The sequence below is a fragment of the Pempheris klunzingeri genome, chromosome 9 (genome assembly GCF_042242105.1).
Source record: "Pempheris klunzingeri isolate RE-2024b chromosome 9, fPemKlu1.hap1, whole genome shotgun sequence".
NCBI classification, from domain to species: Eukaryota; Metazoa; Chordata; class Actinopteri; order Acropomatiformes; family Pempheridae; genus Pempheris; species Pempheris klunzingeri.
Window position 1 is genome coordinate 23233067 of NC_092020.1, and position 22478 is coordinate 23255544.

Sequence of the window (22478 nt, forward strand, 5' to 3'; positions counted from 1 at the left end):
CATCTTTTAAAGGTGTTTCACCAGAAAAGTTTGTGATAAAGAATCTAAACAAGTCAAAACGTAAATAAAAATTTTATATCACAAAAATGTCTTTTTAGTACATTTTATTTATGAATTAAAGCCAAACTAATTGGCATAAAAATACAGCATATAGAGAGTTAATTCATTTAAGAATACAAAAGAGATGCACACAATCATATACTGTTTAAAAGCAGTCCACAGATTTCAGAAGTGGTGCGCCTGACTCCGAGTTTGACACCATGTAGTGGAACTGGGAGAAGCCGGGGACTTTATTACAGGCTGCACCTTAGGAGGTCAAAGAGGGGGGAAAAAAATGTAATGTCACCAGTTTAAACACAATTTTCACACCATTTAATACTGGTATTAAAATACGATCTGTATAAAGAGCAGCCATTCAAACGCTGATGAGTCGGATCGCTTCCCAGAAATGTAGAAATGCTTCGGTGACGGTGAAGAAGACAAACTAGTAAACATGGATGTAAACAATGCAGGGGTTAAAATACCTAAAAATCATTGTTGCAAATGTTTTTTTATTTATTTATTTCTTTTTAGGAAGAAAAGGCATCCGACACATTTGTTAGACCTCAGGGACAGACGCAATGTATTTTGGTGAGCAACGCTGACTGTGAACTTTTGTTTGTGTACAAGAACACTCCTCGGGGCATTTTCGTGAGTTTTCTGAAGGAAGCAAGAGAAACAGCATGGCTACCATACTGACTTCAAACTTTGTAGTGGTAACTTTATAGTGGTTACTAGGTGGAACAGCTTGTGCGTCCCAGTGGAGCTTCAGATCAGAACTTAAATGAAACTGGGCTCTTAACTGTATGATTTGAAATTTGAACAAAATTTAGCTTTAACCTTTTAATTTCACACCTTCTTAAGGCTGTAATGTACATTTTCTACACTGGTTTCCTTAGCTTGTGTCAACAGACATCTCTAAACCTCTGCTGAAGCAAATTGAATATAAAAAAACAAAATTACATTAAGTTTGACTTTTTAAACATGTTAAACATGCTTTTATGCTTATTGTCAAAGTGCACGTCATCAGAGTCAATGTTAAATGTCCCTACTGTTAATATTTTGCTGGTATTGTTGCACGGCTATAGGGAGACATTGGTTAACTGTTAAAAATGGTTCCTTTGGTTAAAAAGAAGAAGAGAAAGAAACGTTTTAGTAAGTAAATTCAGTAATTTGCGATATTCTCATGATGACCACTAACACAAGAAGCTTTTACAGCAGCTGGTTTCAGTTTTCAAACTACAATTCATGCTTGCTTGTAATTTTTTTTCAAATACAGTTTTTAACTTTAAACTTTGTTTTAACATGCTTTTTAGGTGAATAATCAGAATTAGCATTTTGGATTTAAAGGGAAAAAACAAATGCAATATTTTCAATATGTCCATGCTTTTTTCCATCTACTTGTCATCTGCTGTGTAGATGTGAGTGTGTGTCTGTATTTGTGAACCTTCACACTCACCATAATGGCCCGTTGTGTTAGCACAGATGATGGCTCCAAAGAACTCTGAGTAATGCGTCTTGATCCTGGAAATGGCCGCCTTGCAGGCTGCTGAGGGATCTGCCCCGGCCCTCATCAGCTCCACGGCCAAGTAACTGTTGGCAGGATGACATGCAGTACACATGAGGCACGCTAACGAATGCTGTCAGGGCCACCAACCGGGATGAGTGCGGGGACGTGCTTTAGATCATGGTGTGTAAATCTGATGTCCCGATAAAATGTGATTAAAAAAAAACCCCCAGTAATATTCACTGCCTCACTCCAGGTGAGCGAGACGGTCATGACGCTCCTTTTTAGGTGTTCACAAATTTGTAATAGCAGCAAATGGAGAGAAATTGTAGTAATTTACCATCACTGCAATGAAATATATTGCTCTACACAGAAACTATAGGTGCAAATAACTCCATTAAACTAATGTCAAATGTATAAAACACATTTCAATTTCCTATTCTATACAAATTTGGGATTTTAAACTGGAAAATATATAGTAACCTTAGTCCTCATTGAATACTTCTGACAGAAGATGTACCATGTTACGTTATATTTTCCACACAAGATCAGATAAAACACCAGGACTCATGAAGAAATGTGGTTATCAACAATGAATGATAAACACATTTCAGTCCAGTGGTAGGAAGGTCTTGAAAAACACAACCCCCCTGATAGTGATTGAATCGGGCAGCCCTGAGGTGTGGCTGTGTCTGACTGTGAATGTAAAGCTGAGTGCAACTTTTTAAAAAAAAAAAAAAAAAAAAGCACTGTGTGTTCTCACCAAAGCATCCTGGATAAATAAATCTTAAAAAAAAAAATAACCCTTCTGAGACTGCTGTACTCTCACAGCCTGGAAACAAACAGCAGCTTAAGTGAAATCTCGCCTCTTCTGTGGAATGTACAGATGACAGTTTTGGGGCAATGTAGTCACGCCGCCACTCTATAATACCATTGTTGCACTTGCAGCCTGAGTTTCACACCAGAAGCTGCCTGTTTAAAAAAAAAACGACATGTGTCGCAGATGTCAGTATTCTCTGAAGATCATTCCCCCCCGTCAAGGAAAAAGCCATGTAACCATCTTAATATTCAAAAAGGTGTCTGGGAAATAAGCCCTGGTTAGGCTAAACAAAGGGGTTGTGATCTGGTCAACAGGTCTCATGGGCTTTTAGATGCAGCACTGTTCTGTTCTGGATCTGAAGAATGACTTTTTCATGATAGGAGACTATTTTGAACTGAGAAAGAAAACAGAAAACAATATTTGCTCCCACTGAAGAATCAACCTACTTACACATTACTTGTTCTGTAGGTCTAAAGACGTTGCTTTTTTAATGCCCTATTTTATGGTTTTGACATTAATATTCTTTGCAGCGTAGCACACAGTGACTGAAGGTAACAATGCAGCGAAGGCATTTTTACTTTAATAACACGTTATGGACATTTTGTTACCTTGGCAGCAAGCGCATCATAATGTCTCCATCGCCAGTGGCGGCAGCACCACCGGCTGAGCTGTCTGCGTAAGCCCCCGCTCCGGCGATAGGGGAGTCCCCGACACGACTGCAGGACAAGGAAGATGAACCGGGTTTAAATGTAGATCGCCTTTAAATGTAATTATCACCTGCAGCGCTGTCAACGTTGCTGTCTCTAACAACTATTGGCCTCAATGTACCTGCACTGCAACACTCAGATTCACAGCATCATGCTGTCTACTATTCCAATTCACGGTTTCAACCAAACCGAAACTTGTCGAACAGAACAAAAGCTGAACATTAATCTTAAGCACTTAGAAAATAGCTGCTGCTCAATTAAGTAACTCTCTTCAAAGCTCCCATGTTTTTACCATAAAGTCATAAAATAGTAATGAAGAGTAATAAGATAACAGAATATTGAACATGTGTGATGCAGTTAAAAGCTCACGTTAAAGGAGACCAAGAGGGAACTTCACTCACTAAAAACATTTTTGATGTATTCGACATACCCTGGAACTTTGTGAGTTAGTCCATTGGTCGATGTACCAGCAGCCACACGACCATCCTGATCAACAGCAATCATCCCTGGTGCAAGAACACAAAAGTGGTAGTGAAACGCCGGCCATCACCAGGGTTTAAATTCCAAACCTGATCAGTGTATAAATCTAGCTCAGAGCGCATTAAAAAGGGAACATGATGTATTTATTTTCTGCTTCATTAGACAGCATACTAATGAACACGGTTCGTTTCACGTTCCATCTTGTTGGACGCAAACAAAAAAAGCGAAATTGTTCCCTGCTAACCCCTACTTCATTAGAGGTTCCTTTTTGCCGTGTTATGCTGCTAAATGTTCCCACACATCCCTCTAGTTTCAGTGTGATTAAATAAGCGCTTAAATACTAAATAAAATGCCTGGGGAAAGCCCACTTCACATTCCCTGTTAATTGATAAAAACCTACCTATGGTGTCATGGGAGCGCGTATTAGTATGCTGCTCCCTCTTGTTCTGCCTCAGTATCGCCCCTGGCTTGTAGGGTCCACAGGACTTGGAAGGATCTGGAAACACATTCTTTTGACAAGAAAGAAAATGTCACCGCTGTTTGCATAATGCCAGTAACCCTCGCACATTAAGTATTGCAAGGTATATGGTTAATTGCAGGCATTTGCCTTCATTAACTAGCAGCACTGTCGTCACAGTAAACAGCAGGGAGTCTCCCAGTGGCTGAACCGTCGTGAACAAAACACCCCAGTTTAACTCCCTGCTACAGCCCAAACGGGTCCTTCAGCAGTCAAATGCCATATTTTATTGAGACCGACAACCACACGGCACCTGAGTGCAGTGTGGTTTGACAAAAGGTTTCTCCGTCTGTGGAGCTCTAGGCGTATTTCTCTGCTCTTGTGAGCGACTCAGTGTACCAGCTTGACCTGCAGGGATGTGTGAAAAGTTCACTCTACTTCTTTGATGTTACAGATGAGGGGGGGGGGGGGAAGAAAAAAAGAAGAAGCTCAAATGGAGTTCATGTGAACAGTCACAAAACGCTGACTTGGTGCCATAAAAAGTGAGCGTTAAAACAAAGGTCCTTTCGTATACAATGTGTATCTATCAGCATTACCTTTGTTAGGAGGCCTCCTTCATGCCATCAATAAACCAAAGTCGGGATCAACTAGTCTGCTTTATGAAAGTGCCTGTGCATTATTCATGGAGCAAAGTCAGATATATTCCATTTCATGAAGGTGCAGGTGAAACCCTTGAAAGCATTCTCTTTACTTCTGAAAAATTCTGCTTCAGTTGTTCCCCTGTTACCTCAGCAACAATCTGAGATGTTACAACAAAAAAAGACTGCTGGATGGATTATAGAATTTGTGGAAGGATCGAATGCCTACATGTATGGAGACCGATGCTTACTCCTCTCTCATTTGTTCTGTCTCTTGTACCATTTGTCAGTCTCTATCGCCATTTTCTGTTCCTCTTAACCAAAGCTCTAACAGATTTTGGTAAATTTACTGAACATGCTAAAATAAAATTTGCTGAATTATTGGCATGAATCGAGAAAGCTCTGGGGCACGTCTGTTACTCAGCTACTGTCCGGACGACCTGGAACAACGTACTTAACTTCTCAGTTTTGTAGTAAAGCTCCTCAGTAGCCAGAGGAGGACTGTCCCACTGGCTTCAAGTGTAAAATGGTGTAAATTCGATCAATAGGACACGGCACCCTCCCTCTACAACAATAACAGTGAACTTAGAAGTGAAAAAGAAATCGTATTCTGGAGATATTGGAAGTAAACAGCAACCACACGGTGCTGCAGGCATCACCTCTACCGCAGAAGCTGACTTTTCGATGAACTTCTTCAGCATGCCTGTCAATTTCCTGCTTAATATCAATCTTTTAGAAGCAGCACGCCTGTAGCCAACACAAGTGAGAAAAACACACTCTCTAATACACACACACACCTTTCGATAATTAGGTTGGCAGTTGCCCTTCAGCCACTGTGAGAAAATATTCATAGATTTGTTGGTAGTCAGGTCTTCTGCGATGAAGCCCATGTTTTCAGCAAACACAGACGCTATAAAGAGAGAAGTAACACTTTCAGGTCAAGTTTCACATTCTGGTCTGCGCTGACCTTGGGTTAGAAGAAAACAAAGGGTCACAAACAAAGGAGGGGAACTGGAGGCAGTCTCATCTCATTTAGGCTCGTAGCTTCGGCTTGTGAGGGAGGACAAGTCTTGCATTGCTAACGTTTTGTACGGCAGTGACCTTTACCGATGCCACGAGAATGTTGGTTCAGTCGAGATGAGTATTTGATTTAATAAATTGAATTACACTGGCGGAAAAATATTTGAAGTTTTTCCCTCATGATTTCTTGACACAGGAGCGAAATAATTTGATTGAGGAGACACTTATCGCAGCGGAATAAAAAGTTCCAATGTTGGCCTTCGGTTTCTTTGAAATGACTGAGATGTGCTCCTCCTTCCTCTACTCATTTACTGCTGTCAGGAAAAACCTAAAAGAATGCTTTAAACCGTGTTTCCTTTCTGCGCTCTTGTCAGCTATACAATCATTTGGAGCACTACACGCGTCTCTTCACTTTAAATGATCGACTGGATTGTAAAATGTCAAGATTGTACTTTCCAACATTACGGGATAACTTGGGTCCTTTTAAACCTACGCCCTATTCGTTTTGTTTTTTTTAAAGACTGGTAGGTACAAAAAGTTTTGGAACTTATCCCACAGCGAACGAACTTCGGGGCGACTGCACCAGACCAAAGCACATCCACTAAAAGTGCTTGTTTTTGCCACCGACAGGCTCAGATTGTTATTTGAACATTAGATACTTCAACAATCTGAAGCCCTTTCAGTAGGCATACTTCGTTCTGGCTCAATTTCCCATTAAGATTACATTACAGCCAACGTGGGAAGACAAATTCCACAAGTTGTTGCACCTTCCAGTCATTTCAAACACAAAATATGTAAAAAAAATCCTTAACTATGATTTTTTTAAAAACCCTTTTGTGGACATACTACACATACCTGAATCTCCCACCAGCAGTGTGTGGTCAGTGCGTTCCATCACAGCTCTCGCTACTCCAATGGCATTCTTGATTCTTCTCAGGCCTGCAACAGCACCCACCTCCATTGTGTCCCTGGTCACAGAGGATATACAAAAAAAAAAAAACGAACATTACAAGTGCAATTCGATACCTTAAGGAAACACACAATCCGTTTGGGTGACAGTGAAGGTAAACCTGAGTTTTGTTTCTTTACAAGGAAACTCCACAGGGAGCGTTTAATGGGGAAGTAATCCGTTATAATCTACTTATAAAGCACTATTGGTGACTGGTACGACCTGCAACAATAGATGTACGTCCCTGTTTCTACCCCCCGCCCCTGCAAACGCCTGTCCCCTTGATAAATAGTGGGCCGCTGATTAACTCAAACACTTTTCTATAACATAGATGATTAAGCAAATCAGACCAAAGAAAGAAAGAAGTGAGTGAAGTTTTTTTTAATTATCAATGGAGAGTAAGCAGCGACACATCTGACTTACTTAGTGCTGGCTGTTGGACACAATCTGTCAAGTTAACTTGTTTTTCTTAGACATTGTGGTTGAGAGAAGGTAATTAGCAGAATGAGTCAAACCGATGAATTACTTTTCGGACTAACATTACGGTGTCCGATAAGCTAGTTATAATGAAAAATTAGACAGAAACTTCCTTTACAGTGTCGTGCCGTTTATTAGGGATGGCCTGTGACACATACTACATCTGTTAGCTCTCTATTAATGTTAAGGGACCGTGTCTGAGTGAAGAGAATTAAAACTTGTTATCTAGTTCTCGTGGCTGCGGTGATGCAATGCGCTGCATTATATAGAGGTGTTTCCAATATTTATCCACCTCCAAAAGAACTCTCTGAGTTGAGTCAAGTTCTCCCAGAAATAATCAAAAATTGAACATTGTACTTCAACGTTTCTACGGAGACAGTATTTATTGCAGGGCTGTTCTACTGGATTGCATTAAGCTGAATACACAGCTGTAGTGTTTCAAGTCTTGTGCTCAGGCAAAGTGTGCCGGTGGTAGCTACTGTATTTCTTATGCAGCTGTATTGGACAGTGAGTGGGCGACTATCCTCTCCCCCACTATGTATTCATGACTATGTAACCAAAAAAGGACATTTTCCTTGCAAAATGGAAGAGGGAGCACTCAGTAGAGTAATAACAAACAGCTTGCTGCTTGCCTTTTGTCTGTTATCATGAGCCCACTGTGTCTAAGTGTTTGTACTTAAGGACTTAATAGCTGGCAAGCTTTCTGGTTCTAATGAGAATCTTAATTAGTGCTTCATTAAAGAAAGGCTGGCTAGAAAGGTCGACCAGTTACGGCTGTAAATATTAAAGATGCACAGGCAGCACGAGCGCATACTGTGAGACAGTTAACCGATATGTTGACAGCTGCAAGTGTCTAATTAGAGTGGTCAAGATCTGGGTCATTTTCAGCGAAATATAGGTCAATCTGATTAACAGGAATATCTTCTTTCATTTAAAACTACTTCTTTCAAAATGTGGGGAATTCTGAATGAGAGATTCAAGCTTTTACCTAAAGTGCTAACAATGTAAGATTTGCAAAAACAAAACAGGGATGCTGGATGTGACCAATCTTTGCTGCTTCTCTGTGGTGTATTACAATGTTTTTTTTTTTCTACCATGTCATGTCCTATTAATACTTTTAATAACGGTGCGGTTTATGTCCACGGTTTACCCGTTCATGATCATGGCATCCAGCGTGGTCTCTCCTGACTCATCTGGGCTCCCGCCATAGCCTACGCTGCCATCACACTGCTCCACTTCACAGCGGGCACAGCCTTTCTCCACCGCATCCAACACTGAGCCTCCGGACTGCAGGGTCGTCCACGCTACGGTATAAAACAGAGCACGGTGAAACCTTCAGCATACCACAGGACGTGGAAGTAAACCCAGACCGCCAGTCTAATGATATGACAGGGAACTCTGGCCGTCCTGTTTTCTACCAAACATTCAGCTTAAGCTCATTTTGGAAGAGGGAGGGTAAAGTCACTCTGTGCTGCAAATCTAGATTTCACTAAAAAAAAAAAAGGCTGCGTCTGACACTCACAGACACACTGAGAGTGAAAGCTTGAAGCCTGTTGTGTGGAAACCTAATTGTGACACGACTGAACATCCTGTTATATAAGGATGTGATGTAAAAATAATCTGACACCAGAAAACACATTTTGAAAACTAGACATCGCTTCAGTTGTGTGTAATGTCTCGGTTTCATTGTCGTTTTTTTAAATTGTGTTAAATTTGTTGGCTTAAGAAAAATAATAATTCAGTTTACTTATCTGGGCAGATGAGTTAAAGGTTCAGATGACGCATAAGATTACCAGTGCGAGGGATTACTTATAAAACGGGGAATGTGAGCTGAAAAGCATTTGGTCACTGATCCCCCAAGTGCCCATGGGGGATCAAAATACCAACTGGTAGCACTGCCACCAGCTTGCCACTAAATTTTCAGACCACTGCACTGTGTTCAGCGGGATACTACCACAAATTCCTCCTCTTCTCGTGTCTGATTTATCCATCTATAACTCTGTTCATCCACCATCTTTGGTAAGTGCTCTCGTCTCGGGATGTAATTCTTATTCTTTATGTAAAATGCAGCTTTAAGGTCTTTTCCACTTAGAAAATGCAGCAGAATGGAAGAAGAGATTAGCCTGCTATTGTCAGCTGTTTCTGTAAGACCCCAGAGGAAAAGAGATCTGCGTGGCCAGATCAATAGCAGTGGCTCACACACACACTACACGTTTCAATATAGACCCACAAAAACAGATAACTGGGTGCATTTCTCATTTTCCTCCCCACCTCTGGGAGACGAGGTGATGTACATCTGATGAATTAAAGCGTATCCCGCTATCAAATGGTGAGATTTTCAAGTTAACTATAATCATCTACAAAACAGGTTCGATGTGTTGCTTGAGATGTTTTGAACGCCGGTTCTATCATTTTTCCTGTTGAGCTGTGCACCTGGTGGAAATCCACTTGACAGAAGTCACAAGCAATGCTGAAATATTTTCAGTTTCAATTTGAACATGTCAAATGTATCATCCTGAAGGAAATCAAATGGAGTGCAGACAGACCTGGCAATGGCAGTTATGAAGCCTAGTGGGTTCTGCCCATTTCCTCTCCCCATCTCGACTGTGATGGTCTTACACACTTGTACCGTTAAGCTGTAGTGTATAAGTAAAAGTGTACTGCGAAAAAAGCATTTTTGAGAGGGTTAAATCCTGAAAATACTGGTTATGGAGCCTGCCAGGGATTTTACTCCACACACACACACACACACACAAACACACACACACACACTCTCTCTCTCTGCCTCCTTTCATAACAGAAAGTTGGAGTAGGATTCGATCTTGCAGCCATAAATAAATGTCAAAATTATACAAAAATAAACTAATACATTTCTAGCGGTGCAGCTAACAGTTTGTTTGTTTTTATCAATAAATCTGATGATTTTCTTTATTAATTGATTAATTGTGAGGTGTAGACACTGACAGAAAAAAATGCTCTTCAAAATTTCCAAAACCCCAAGAGACATATTAAACTAATAAATGACAGAGATAATTTATTAGTCATGAAAATAGTTGTCAATTATTTGTCAGTTTATCATTTCAGCTCAAAACATTTTAGCAGAATTCTTGAAATTAAGAAAATATTCTGCAAAAAAAAACCACATCAGTGCCACTTAAGCCTAGTTAATTATAAAGCGTCCTTCGTTAATTCACTTCACTAATACAACAGCACGACACCATGTAGTTTTTGGTTCTCCACCTCCGGAAGTCTCTGATGGCACATTAAGTTGCCAGTTAGCTGCACGATGACTCATCTAATGGTTGAGTCATCTAATGACACGGTGTGCACAGCCATGACTATCTGCTGCCAAATTCGTTTAGAAACCCACGGCTGCTGCTCAGCAACAGGTCTGTAAGACACATAGCTGCTATTTAAAAATTCAAAGTCATTTCACTAAACACATTGCAGCTGTAATCCTGTCATTGCACAGGTCATATCAGCCTGTCAAGAGGCCGGATGACGTGTCCAACCACTGCCTCCTTTCAAACGCAGTGGCTTTTTTTTCCCCTTGCAATGCCTTCTCTGCAAACTTAAACACCTGTAGCCTACTTGGTATGTTTCATCCACATAAAATGGTAAAAAAAAAAAAAAGAACCTTTAATTTGACATCGCTTTGCAGAGTCACTTTGGGACCACTTTGGATAGAAACTACTATTCTGCAGCAGCACCCTACTACAGGAACTTATTACATTTTCAAAATGAAAGGGAATACACAGTACACAGTACAGTTCTATATAATGCAGAATTACTGATCTGTCCAGTGAATTATTGAACACTTGGTGGAGATCAAACCTGTTTTTAGGTGGGAATGAGGGGGAGGCTGGATTACCTGTGTGCAGGATTGTGGCCACAGAGTCACGTGACTGAACTGCAGAAAAGAGGGAAACTTTTGAAACACTTCCGGGAAGCAGTGCGGCCTACCTGCAGCTGTCGCATTCTTGAATGGCCACGTATTGATCACGAGAGGCAGCGTCGCACGTCCGAGAGGGAAAAATAAGGTAATTACGATCGTTAGGAGCATTTTCACCCGACAGAAACGCTGCATAGACATTAAAGGGCTGCTGCCGTTATTTCCTGTTCATTGCTCTGTTTCGTGAATGTTTAAAGGCCGAGCAGACTCCAATTTAATCACACTTAATAACTTAAAAAGAGACAACAGTCTGCACCGAGATAGATTGATAAGATGGACTTTGGTTCAATGAAATGTCCCATTGAAACTTCCTTGTTGTGTCACGTGGTTAGTGGGCGCGGTCTTCATTAAAGGGACAGTACCAATACTGTCAGCTGATAAACAAACCAAAGAGGTGAAGATAAGTCAAACTAATGCAGCAGTAACTTGTCAAAAAATGAAAGTGTGCATCATGCAATGGAATATAGTAGCTAGCATTGAAAGCAAAATGTGTATTTGGGAGAAAATATGTCACAGTGATGGTTCCAGTTGTTAGAACGCAGAAGAACCATGTAGTACATCAGTGTTTTCATCAGCCTTTGAATGTTAGCAACACCGTGGTCTGTTTAATGCATTAAAGTTCCTCAGTATGCACATGGAAAAGGAAAAGGCTGATGCCCTTTATCATTCTAAATGTTACATGCTAAATGTCAGCATGTTAACACTGAGTAGCCGTTATGCAAATGGTGGATCATAGACAGTAGACAGCAGACTGTTGCATCATGGTCTCCAGCCACCAGTGGCACCACTGCGCACTGGATGAGCAACGAAGAAATTATGCACCATCTTGGTTTTTATAGCAGTCAGTTTGGCAAGTCTCAGCAGGGGTAGCACAAGTTTAATTAATGCTGGCATGGTGGCTCATTAATATAGCTCGCTGGGTACTTAAAGTAACTGAGCCATCATTAACAAACTTAATTTCACTTGTGCTGTTTTTGTCCTGCAATGACAAGTCAAAATGTCACCTGTCAAACGAGGCTTTAAGGAAATGTAATGAAATAATGAGGCTTCACCTTTTTAAAAGTAAGTTTTGTTTTACACGACTGACATTTGCTGAGAAGTTTATGTTCCATCGAGTGAGTTTGTATTTTGAACATGAACTTGACTGAACACCTAAAATGAGTCAACTGCACAGCACTTACTGGGCTAATAACTTCCAATCATTCATAAAGATGTGCAGGGTGGCCCTTGTAACCTGGTAGCTTTTCTCAACGGGTCTGATCACTGCAGAAATAATGGTGAATATTTGCTGCTTGTGCTTTTAGTAGATGTCTTGGCTTAGGACAGTCTGTTTGTGCTTGGCAAGTATCAGCAAGCTGACTAAAGTGCCCTTCTTGCCCATTTCTCAGTCCAGTTTCAGCTCTCTGCCATGTGCTTGACACAGATTCCGCTACAGATCTGCTCGTACTTGAAGTCATGGGGCCTTCTGTCTCTAGCTCTAGCTCCATTAAGCTACTACATCTACAGCTACCAATGCAAAGTTATTTTATCGATGACAAAAAAACTATTTCATTTGGTCTAGGGTATAGTTATCTCCCGTGTTGTTGACATCATTTTGGGTGGATTTCTTATTGTCGCACTGCAAACCAGGTAGGGCACATATTGTCATGCATGTTTCTCCTCATACTTTATATTCAACTACAGGTTAAAAAGTGTGTGGTTGGTTTTCTGTGCTTTACTGATTGTTAATTTGGTTAGAAGAGAGAGCACCATCGCTGCCTGTACTACATCACTACTGCATACTGCGTGTAGTTGTAGCACTCACTGTTGTTGTATGAACATACTGTTAGTATCTTGCCGCATGTACATCAAAAACGGATGAAAGCCAAACAGCTGTGTCCCAATTCAGCGGCTGGATCCACTACAGGATGTGCTCAAAAGTCTAGGCGGAGTCTGCACCTTTTCCCAAAGTGAGATGGTCGAGAGCACAAAAAAAAGAACGAAAAAAAAAACAGCAGCAGTTCTTGCCAACTTGTAAAATAAAAAAAAAGAACAAGCATTTGGTTTCAATATAGGATACATTTCATAATATTTTACAGTGAATATTATAAATATTAAATCAATGCGATAAAAAATTATTTGTAAATAATTCCATATATCTGGTTGATATGATGGCTGCGACTTTAAGTTTTAGATTGTGTCTCAGACGCGTATGAATCACCAAAGCATAAAAATGTCAGTTGAAAGAATTATATAGCTAAAAGTTTTGTTTCCTATAAAGGAATGCAGAAGAGAGAAGATGACCCATTTGTAATGGAATATACTGTAGCCCAAATGTATGATTGATTACTTTATTTGTCTCTATGCTATAAATAAGGAGCAGACAATCAATACAGAAGCCCAGAAAAGTCTAACGGGCTCACAGATTTATTTTTTTCTTTATTTTTTTTCTTGCTGTGCATGTATCATACAGTAGCAGTTCAGTTGTAGTCCTCTTCACAACCGCACTCCACTCCTTGTTTTCCCTGCTGGATTGGGTTCATAAAAATAAATTGCATGACCGTGTAATACAGTTCACTCATACCTGCTGCTCAATGGAAAGATTATTGACCCATCAGTGAATGAACAAATGATGAATGTAATGTAAACCTCTAGATTTATTGGTTTGTTTTTTGATTGCAAGTCACACATCAAAGTAAAATTCCCTCGGAGAACACTTTTGGCATGAAATCATCAATTAAGTGTCATCTACAATTATTCAAGCATATAAATCTATCCCAGCATACCATCAGTCCTTCTTCGTCTCCTTCAGTTTACCTCCTGCTGAGAAGCAGTTGATTGTGACAGAGTGCAGTAAACAGGCTGTGGTGAAAAGTTTTGGCATACTCTCCAAGTCATACCATATGGCACTGCCTTGACACTACATACCTCACGCTGGGTCTGGAATTTCTCTTTCAAGTTCCTGGAATAGGATATCCCTGCAGAGGAGGCAAAGTGTCCCTTAGAACAGAAAACTTGATAGAACTGGATTCTCTCATTTCATACCAAACAAGAACAAAGCACGGCCCAGGCAGAGAAACTAACAATATAGTCTAACCTTGAGACATGGACGCCAACAGCGCGCCCTCTTTTACATTATTCATATGAAAAATACAATTTTCACTTATATTTTATTCATTGGTTTTTCCTTAAACAATGGGAAGTCCTTGTATGATTTTTGACAGGAGTATCTGACGGAGAGAAAATGGATGACGGAGAAAGAGATTATTATTACCTTCACCTGGGTTATTGATCGAAATTAAAGAACAGCAACGAAAAGAATAGCTTTTTAATAATAACTTCATCAATCACCGATGTCCTTTCAAGTTGTTTCATAATGTCTGAGAGGGCACGCGCAATGTCAGTATGGGTGATTGCAGTGGGATCTTTAAAAATGCATGTGTGGATAACCAAACCACTACACTGCTTCATATACAGTAATACATAATGGACAGTGTCTGCTTCCTGATCGACAGCTGCTGGCAAAACGATACAACATATACATAATATAATAGATACACAAGGTGCGTATATTAAATCAGGTTATAGCCAGAATGATGCTGCATTTTTGAGTCCAATACCAATATAGTACTTTAAGAGTTTTGAAAAATACAATAGCGATATATCGGTTGATATTTTTACTTATTCGTCTATTTTACATCACATTCATACATAACATTATTTGTTGTATTTTTTTAAGAATTGTAACTACAAAATGCACTGAGCAGGACATTTTGTTTTTAAAGAAATAAACTCACCAGTGCTCTCTGGTGGACAAACTACAGGAAGGAGACCCCAAAACATATCTTTTGTAATGCAGTTTCTTGTTGACTAGCAGCAGCTGACGTATTGATTGATTCGCGTGAGTAGGATACATCTTCAATCACGCCAATACCATTATATATTGATATTTTGCTATTCTATAGCAACAGACGTTGTCTCTGGAGTGTTAACTCCACAGAACTCGAAGTCTAATTGCAAGTGAGGTCCATCTGATTAAGTCAAAAGTTGTTGGGACTGTTTAAAATCCATAACAAGATGTAGTGTGGCCTTGTAGTGTGGAGAAACAAAAATGATTACAGAAGTAGTGATAAATGTTGAGTCTGTAAAATGATCAGTTAGCCAAATCTAACCTTGACCATAACTAGTTCTAGTCTCCTAACCGTACCTTAATCATACTGCATGTGCTGTGCAGATGTTGTTAATAAGTAATTATCCCCAGTTAAACTTGCTTAATTATCCAACAACACTATGTTTCTGGTGGGTTGTTTCATTGATTTAATATTTATAGCTTTATGCATCTGATAGAACCAAGAGAAATACAGATAAAAAGGACTGATGGAGACCATTGTTGTTTTAGTAGACGTGAAAGACTCGTGTTTGTTTTTGCAGCACTAAAGACTCGTTCCATTGGGGCATGTTCAACCCCAGAGAGGTACAGCAGGCTGTTTAGTGTCTCAGAACAATTTCTATCGTTGAAGTTGTGTTGTTTCTGAACGTAAACAATGGGAAAAAGCTTGGTATGAACGCAGATGAAACAATCTTGTTCTTTGAATTGAGATTTTTTCAGATTCAGAAGATTGTTTCATTGTGAACAAATTGGCCTGACAATCCCACGTAGGGATCTGGACATGATTCAGGGGACCATATTTTTGTTCAAACACAATGTTGTAATTCATTTTAATGTAGAACTTGAACTTTCTCATGGGCCTGTTGATGTTGCAGATGCTTCGAGCTAACGGTTAATGACCGGCCTTTCTTGGGGGAATACCATCTTTTCACCACGTTTGCGAAAGTTAGCAAGTCAGCGGTTTTCAACTCATCCATCAGATAATGATGTCAGATGTGAAGAAAAAAAAAGAAACCCACTGAAATCTCAAGAGTTTTTTAAAAGTATCTTCAATGCCAGCAAAGTCAATTAACTCTTTTTGTACATTGTTCCATGGTGTCCAAAACAGATGGCACAAAGGTCTGTCCAGAGACTTTGTAACACAGTTGCAAATGGAGACGTTCAGATGGTAGTATTGACCAGTCTGTTGAAAGACAAGTCGACTTTCAAAGGCAGTAAATGGGGTAAAATGCCAGCAAGGTAAGCACCAGTACCAGCTGTCAGCCACGAGAACAAGAAAAGAAAATCTCAGTTGATGGCTGGCACAGGACAAAGACTTCTGCAGAACAGATCTGTCATCTGAGGAAACATTACCTAAATCTATCAAACAACATCAGTTACTAAAGTAGGACTACTCCCACTAGAAAAGTTTTTTTCTTCTTCTTTTTTTCGTGAAGTTGCAAAAAGTATTGGAGGAATTATCCATTTTTCACCTTTAAAGCAAAGCCAAGAAATCCCAATTACTTAGCTAATTGCTAATTTATTTTACTCACCATCTCACTGTCACACCAACTGTCCTATTCACTAATTGTGCATTGAACAACCATTGGGTAGCTTGAAATTTTTGTCAATGAAAAAACTTTGTTTATAAGTGATTTGACATTTAATTAATTGTATTGCAGTGATAATATACATCATTGTGAAACTGATTTTGATGTTTTCATTTTTGTCTTGAGGCACTTTAATCATATATTGATTAGAACTTACCACGGACAAAATTATTGTTTATCTTCCAGCTCTTATATTAAACTTTCTTGCACAATAACTTGTCAATTAGTCAAATAGTTATACTGTCGATAAATCTTGAAGTTAGGCAAAAGAAAAAAAAAAATACAACCTACTTTATTTCTCTGATTCATTCACAAGTCATTTTCAATTGCAAACATCTGCTCAGAAAAGTTGAGGAAAGAATAAAAGCGCCCCCTAGCTCTTATTCAGTGCCGCAGATCTGGCTCTTTATAACGTCCGCTAAGGTGGTAATGTTTTCAGTTTCGTTTGTCCCCTTTCGGCTAAATTTCAGACAAGGTTTGTATCTGACTTGTGAATAAGTGATTGATAGCAGACCATTGGCGTCGGTGGAAGTCTGCTTGTCCTTCAAGTTGTGCTCATGTTTTCAGGCAGCTTTGAAATAAGTCACACAAATGCCTACATTGCATTTTACAGTATATAAAATCACTCTTGTCGATACACTTTCCCATACAGAGTTTTACATTCAATAACAAGACCTCATTTGAGGCGATCCATAGTACAAACCATTAAATTTTTTCTTTCTGAAACATCCAGTCATGTCAGCTCTTGAGATCATGTTAGCAAATCTGCATAGTCAGTCAGCCATCTACAGAGGCTTCAGGAGCTTAGATACAGCCGTATTATTTGTGATTGAATGTTTGAGTCTCCTGCAAACTAGGATTTGAGGCCATTCAGTGTTTGCCTTTTCATTTAGTTGAAGCTTGCTGAACAGACTGTCAGACATGCCGGATTAAAGATAAATCCATGCATGCACTTCGAACTAACAGTCAGACTTCTAACAAGCAGGAAGACGGTGCCCAGTTAGATCTCATGTACACTGTGCTGCAGCTCCGGGGGGAAAAATAGACAGAGAATACGGCACAGTGTGGAACACATCACGGTTTGTTGTCATGATCCAGTCCTGTCTGTGGGTGGATGAGCGCTTGGGAGAAACTTACAATGACTGTACATTGAGTCTTTCACAAAAAAATCAATACTCGAGCAATAGAATAAAATGTTTTTGTGTGTACAGCTTAACTCAATGTTCAGTGTTATTTCTGCTTTAAAGTTCATAACTTGAAATATTTGAATGATTTCCTTAACTTGATTTATCACTATTCCAACATTGCCTTAGCTGCAAACCGTGGACCTCTTTAACATCATGCAGTATACTTTTTGTCAGATAAAAGGTAGTATATCAGTAATTCTCCATTAATGGCATATAGTCTGCACATATTTCTCCCTGGCATGTATTTGTGTACAAAAAGTGTCAAATGATGATTTATTTTCCGTATTGGCAACATCTGTCTTATACTTATTACGGGAAAATGTACTCTCTCAGCCCAGTCGGTGTGTATGCCCATCTTATGTTGTACTCTCGCTGTAAGAGGGTATAATGCGCTCTCTTTCGTATGCTCCAGCTTTGTGATAAATGATGCAATAAGTTTGGAGTAAGGTTGTTTGCTGAACATGTGAAAAATGGCAACAGGAAATTAAGTATTACTCTTATTTATTCTCCTCATTTCACTTAAAGGAGATTTGTCCCCCCGGAATCAATTTGAATAAAGTTGAACAAAGAAGGCCCTCAAGCACATCAATGAAAAAAATTGGACTTGGGGATTAACTTAAAAAAATACACATTAAAAGTTCCTTCCAAAGTTGAATCGGGAACAAGGTTCGTTAATTGTATTACATATATTTCTGTGCTGCTCTTTCCGTTTATCGAAATCCCTCCTCACTGCTCTTTTTGTTGTCACAACTGATAAATTTAAACATCTCTGTAAAGGATTTAGATGCACTCCACATACTGTGGGTCTATTAAAGTCATTCTGCCGGGAGGGGAAAACGCTGTTTAGACAAAGAGAAGCGACAGAACAGTGCTCATCGGTAGCTTTAGTGATCCAGCTAAGTCAATCACAATGTAATTGTGCCTCTGATCCAGAGGATGGGGCTGAAGCATTAACCACACAGTGCTGCTCTGCTCTTCTGTTTATGACAGTGTGTCTAATGATAAAGGTGTAGTCTTATACCCGCCTGGCAAGGCTGATTGTAAATTGAGGTACAGCTCACATCAGAACCACTAGATGTTTTAAATCAGATTTCCAAGTGGCTAAGGTCTAGTTGACAGCCTACTAGTGTGTCTGAGTAATAGCAAAGCTGCCATAAAAGCATAATACCAAACAAAATGAGGTGCTTGTCGGGCTATTCTCCTGAAAATTCAGTGTTGCCACGTGGAAAACTAGAGAATTCTTCCAGCACACTGGATCCAACTGCTACAAAAACCTGATCTCTGAACATCTTCAAAAGATGTTCTAAGGGGGTTTTGAGATGTCTTTAGAGGAGAAAATGTTGTGGTAAATGTATCACAAAACCACAGGTATTACTCTGGAGATTTAAATTCCTCTTCACGCATAAGAGAGCAAGAAGAGGCACTTTTTCCAGCATTGGCAGGGGCACGTCTGTCTTTTCTTTTTCTCTTTCTATTCCCCGCTGCCTGAGAAGTCCTGATAAGACACACAAATATCTGGGGAGGAGTAACCTCAGCATGCTGAGGTGGGATTCAAATTGTTTGATGGAGTGGCTGATTAACTCCTTTTTATTTTTTTATTTTATTTTTATTTTTAAGTCCCTGGTGTTGCTATGGCACTCTAGCCTTTGAAGTTGTGACGCAGGTGCCATTTCAGTTTTTCTGCCAAGCCACTGTGTAGGACGGTGGGGATGAAGATGAAATTATTTCTGTCATTGTATTACTGTCAGACAGTAATTTGCTCTCAAGCAGAGCTGCTGTAGGGTCATTCTCAAGGCTGCAGTGGCAAAGCTATATTGAGAACTTTTTTTTTTTTTTTTTCTGTTGCAGAAAATCTATGCAGACTTTAAACCTATGTGAAAAATAAAATCCAGAGTAATAGATTGCAGCAGAAAATATCTAACAGAATCAATGTTGACCTTTGACCAAAATGTTCCCATTATAGATAAAGTCTTTAATTACATTAAAAAAGAACCTTTTTTTTCATAATACCCCTAAAGGAATTGTTTCTGTACGTGTTTTGTAGAAAGCTCCCAATGTCAATTGAGAAAAAATATGACCACAAAGCTACGACACAGATAAATGGTGAATGATATAAAAGCCACATTGTGTAACTATTGAAGATTGAGTGACCATGGCATGAAAGAGACATTTGTTTCCAGTAAATGTTACATTTAGGGATGTGAAATAACTTTGAAGGGCGAGATGTTAACTATGGTTTAAGCAAAGAACAGTTTGATCAAAATTAAAGGAAAAGGCTGTAAGAACTACATTTTTACTGTCACCAAAGCCCATGAAAAGGTCAAAACCAACTATGTGCTAGTTAGTCTCTTCTTACTTCCTTGCAGGTCCGTTGGTTCCCGCTGAAGATGCAACTCCTTAAAAACAGGTCACTAATATGTATAATATATACTATATTTTTCTGAAAAGGTTAAATAATTTCTTTTAACAGTAGTCACAGCAAAAGATTACCCAAACTGGAGAAAACAGAGCATTTGTTGGGGACATTTGGTGCACTAGTGAGTATTTAAGGCAGTAGGACAGTGTATGTGGGATTGACTAAAAATAAACTACAATGGCCATGTTCATGGTACTGGAGGAACGTGTCACCCAGTGTGTCCCAGTCAGTCCAGTGGATTATGGATGTTTCTCATGGATTTCGGAGGTTTATGGCACAGAACAGTAAGCTATATCTGGCTTTAGCTGCGCAGACAGTATGTAGTCGGCCAGATCAGTTGTTGGTTTTGGTCTTTTCATGGGATTTCTTGAATAAGGAAAATATACACAATCACCAGCCTTATTCTTCACATACAGTAAGCCACGCAACTGTCGAGCTTTATTCCACAACCTTTTATTAACTGCCCTGAACGTGCACTACACTGCGCTGTGCCGTTCATGCCTTCCTTTGGAACTTTCTCTTTAAAGATGACGATATTCAGGAGTCCTCACTGGGTTGAAAACTGGACGTCGGTCACAGAAGTTGAAGGACCAGCCTCATTTCAATAATTCTGTATTCTGACATCAAACTATTAACGTTTTGCTGTCCTCCATGTAATCACGATCGGGGGAACTTAATCAGAGCATGCTATTATTTTCATTTATTATTTGCCTTTTAAGGCACTACGTCCTGATGAGTTTGGGGTCAAGGGAACTTTGTCAGTGACTTTGTATCACTGTTATTCTCTGAAGTAACACTTGGAAGCCCTCAGTCACTGGCTCACAGAGGGAATACACCCATTAGGGATTGAGCCAACTACCTTATTAATTAGCCTTTGCAGCTTTAGGCCAACCTGCTAACCCATTTAATGAGTAAATAATTGCTTCTTAGGTCTTATGTCATCATGTCTTTTATTAATACGGGAAGTTATCTCAAAATTACTCTTGAACCCTCGGAGTGCCAAAATGAATTTGGAGCAGGGGAGAATTTGGCCCAAAGATCCTTCTTCCGGCTATAAATCTTGGAGGACTGGTTCCAAAATAAGATAAATTCCGATTTGATTCCTGAAGGATTTTAAGAATCGTCGAAAGACTTTTTGACGGGGGATTGTTATCAAATAATTGGAAAAGTACATCCAATTTAAATATCTTTCAGGAACTTGTACAAACAGATAAATGAAACGTTTCAGTTGTTCGCTGTTATTCCTTTTTTTACGTCGCCATGGCTCATTCATTTCACCCAAAACTAATTTATGTAATTATTTGTATACAAATAACAATGACCACGCACCCTTACAAAGTCAAATGCACAGTGATAAACAGATACTGTATCAGTCCCCAGGGTCAAACTATCATGAGCGGCGGAGAAAAACAAGTAATTCTAGTAACTCGTATCATTTTACATGCTGACTTAACTTTGAACTACTCTCAGAGGCTGTAGATGCTCTTTGCTAAATGAGCAATAGCCGTCCCTCTTTCCATTGCAAATCAATAACTTGTCATTCTTGGTCTATAGCGGACTTGTGACTGATGTATTACAAATCAATGAGGGTTTTTTACCAAGTTGATATCTTTGTTACACGGCTCTGTGATGTGATGTCATTAATTTATGGCATCGGTGTTAAGCTGTGTTCCTCTGCAGTTAATCATGTCATGAAATGGATGTGCAGTGCTTGTCCTTAAAATAGATTATTATTGTGTGTGTGTGTGTCGCGTCTCTAACAAGGAGCAGTATGGGAAGTTTTACTTTTTAAGGAAAGCTAAAATGTGTTTCTCATATTATCCTGGATTTATTCACGCTTTATTGGTATAAAAGGCGACTTAGAGAGAATAATTATCACATTATTCATGATCCATTGGACATGGCCTTTTGCCAGTTCAGTAAGATTTTGTTGGCAGCTGCGTCATACAGTGTAATAATGCATACTGTTAGGAGTTTAACTTGTTAATTAACAAAAGCTAGTTAATATTTTGCTCATTTAACACAGTTTCTCCTCTAAAGCTCAGACTACATGACCTCCTTTCTCCTAATAGAAAATGTACAAAAAGCCTTAAACATTGTTGGTAGTGAATCTGTTTCAATCACCTTCTCCCCTTATAAAAAGATATAAACGCTGCTCTCCATTTAATTGGTAAAGCAATAACGGTCAATGGGTTTGTAAATAACCTACTTTGAGAAAATTATGCTGGAAAATGTGTTAATTAGCAAGAACAATGCATTCACTGGCATTTTAAACCATCTAATCCTTGTCCTCTAAAGCTTAATGCTGGTCTTGAATACTTTTGGGGGTTCATTCTATAATACTATGAAGGTAATGGAACCATTTCTTTAGT

At 39.3% G+C, this 22478-nt stretch overlaps 1 protein-coding gene across 1 annotated transcript; it reads right to left on the minus strand.

The window, feature by feature from the left end:
* Positions 1–103: 103 nt before the first annotated feature.
* Positions 104–11222, minus strand: aga (aspartylglucosaminidase). The gene is made up of 9 exons (XM_070836983.1): positions 11058–11222; positions 8245–8398; positions 6524–6636; positions 5446–5558; positions 3954–4062; positions 3504–3579; positions 2975–3082; positions 1499–1632; positions 104–306 (listed from the first exon to the last, which is right to left on the minus strand). Exons 1-9 carry the CDS (start codon positions 11185–11187, stop codon positions 206–208), a joined length of 1038 nt encoding a protein of 345 aa, XP_070693084.1. The 5' UTR covers positions 11188–11222; the 3' UTR covers positions 104–205.
* Positions 11223–22478: the final 11256 nt, after the last annotated feature.

Excerpts from the sequence above, each read along its gene's own strand:
- aga (XM_070836983.1), bottom strand. The coding sequence starts at position 11,187 with ATGTCTATGCAGCGTTTCTGTCGGGTGAAAATGCTCCTAACGATCGTA. Across the intron at positions 8,399-11,057 it reads CAAGAATGCGACAGCTGCAG|CGTGGACGACCCTGCAGTCC; the intron begins GTAGGCCGCACT and ends TTTATACCGTAG. Across the intron at positions 1,633-2,974 it reads ATGATGCGCTTGCTGCCAAG|TTACTTGGCCGTGGAGCTGA; the intron begins GTAACAAAATGT and ends TCCTGCCAACAG.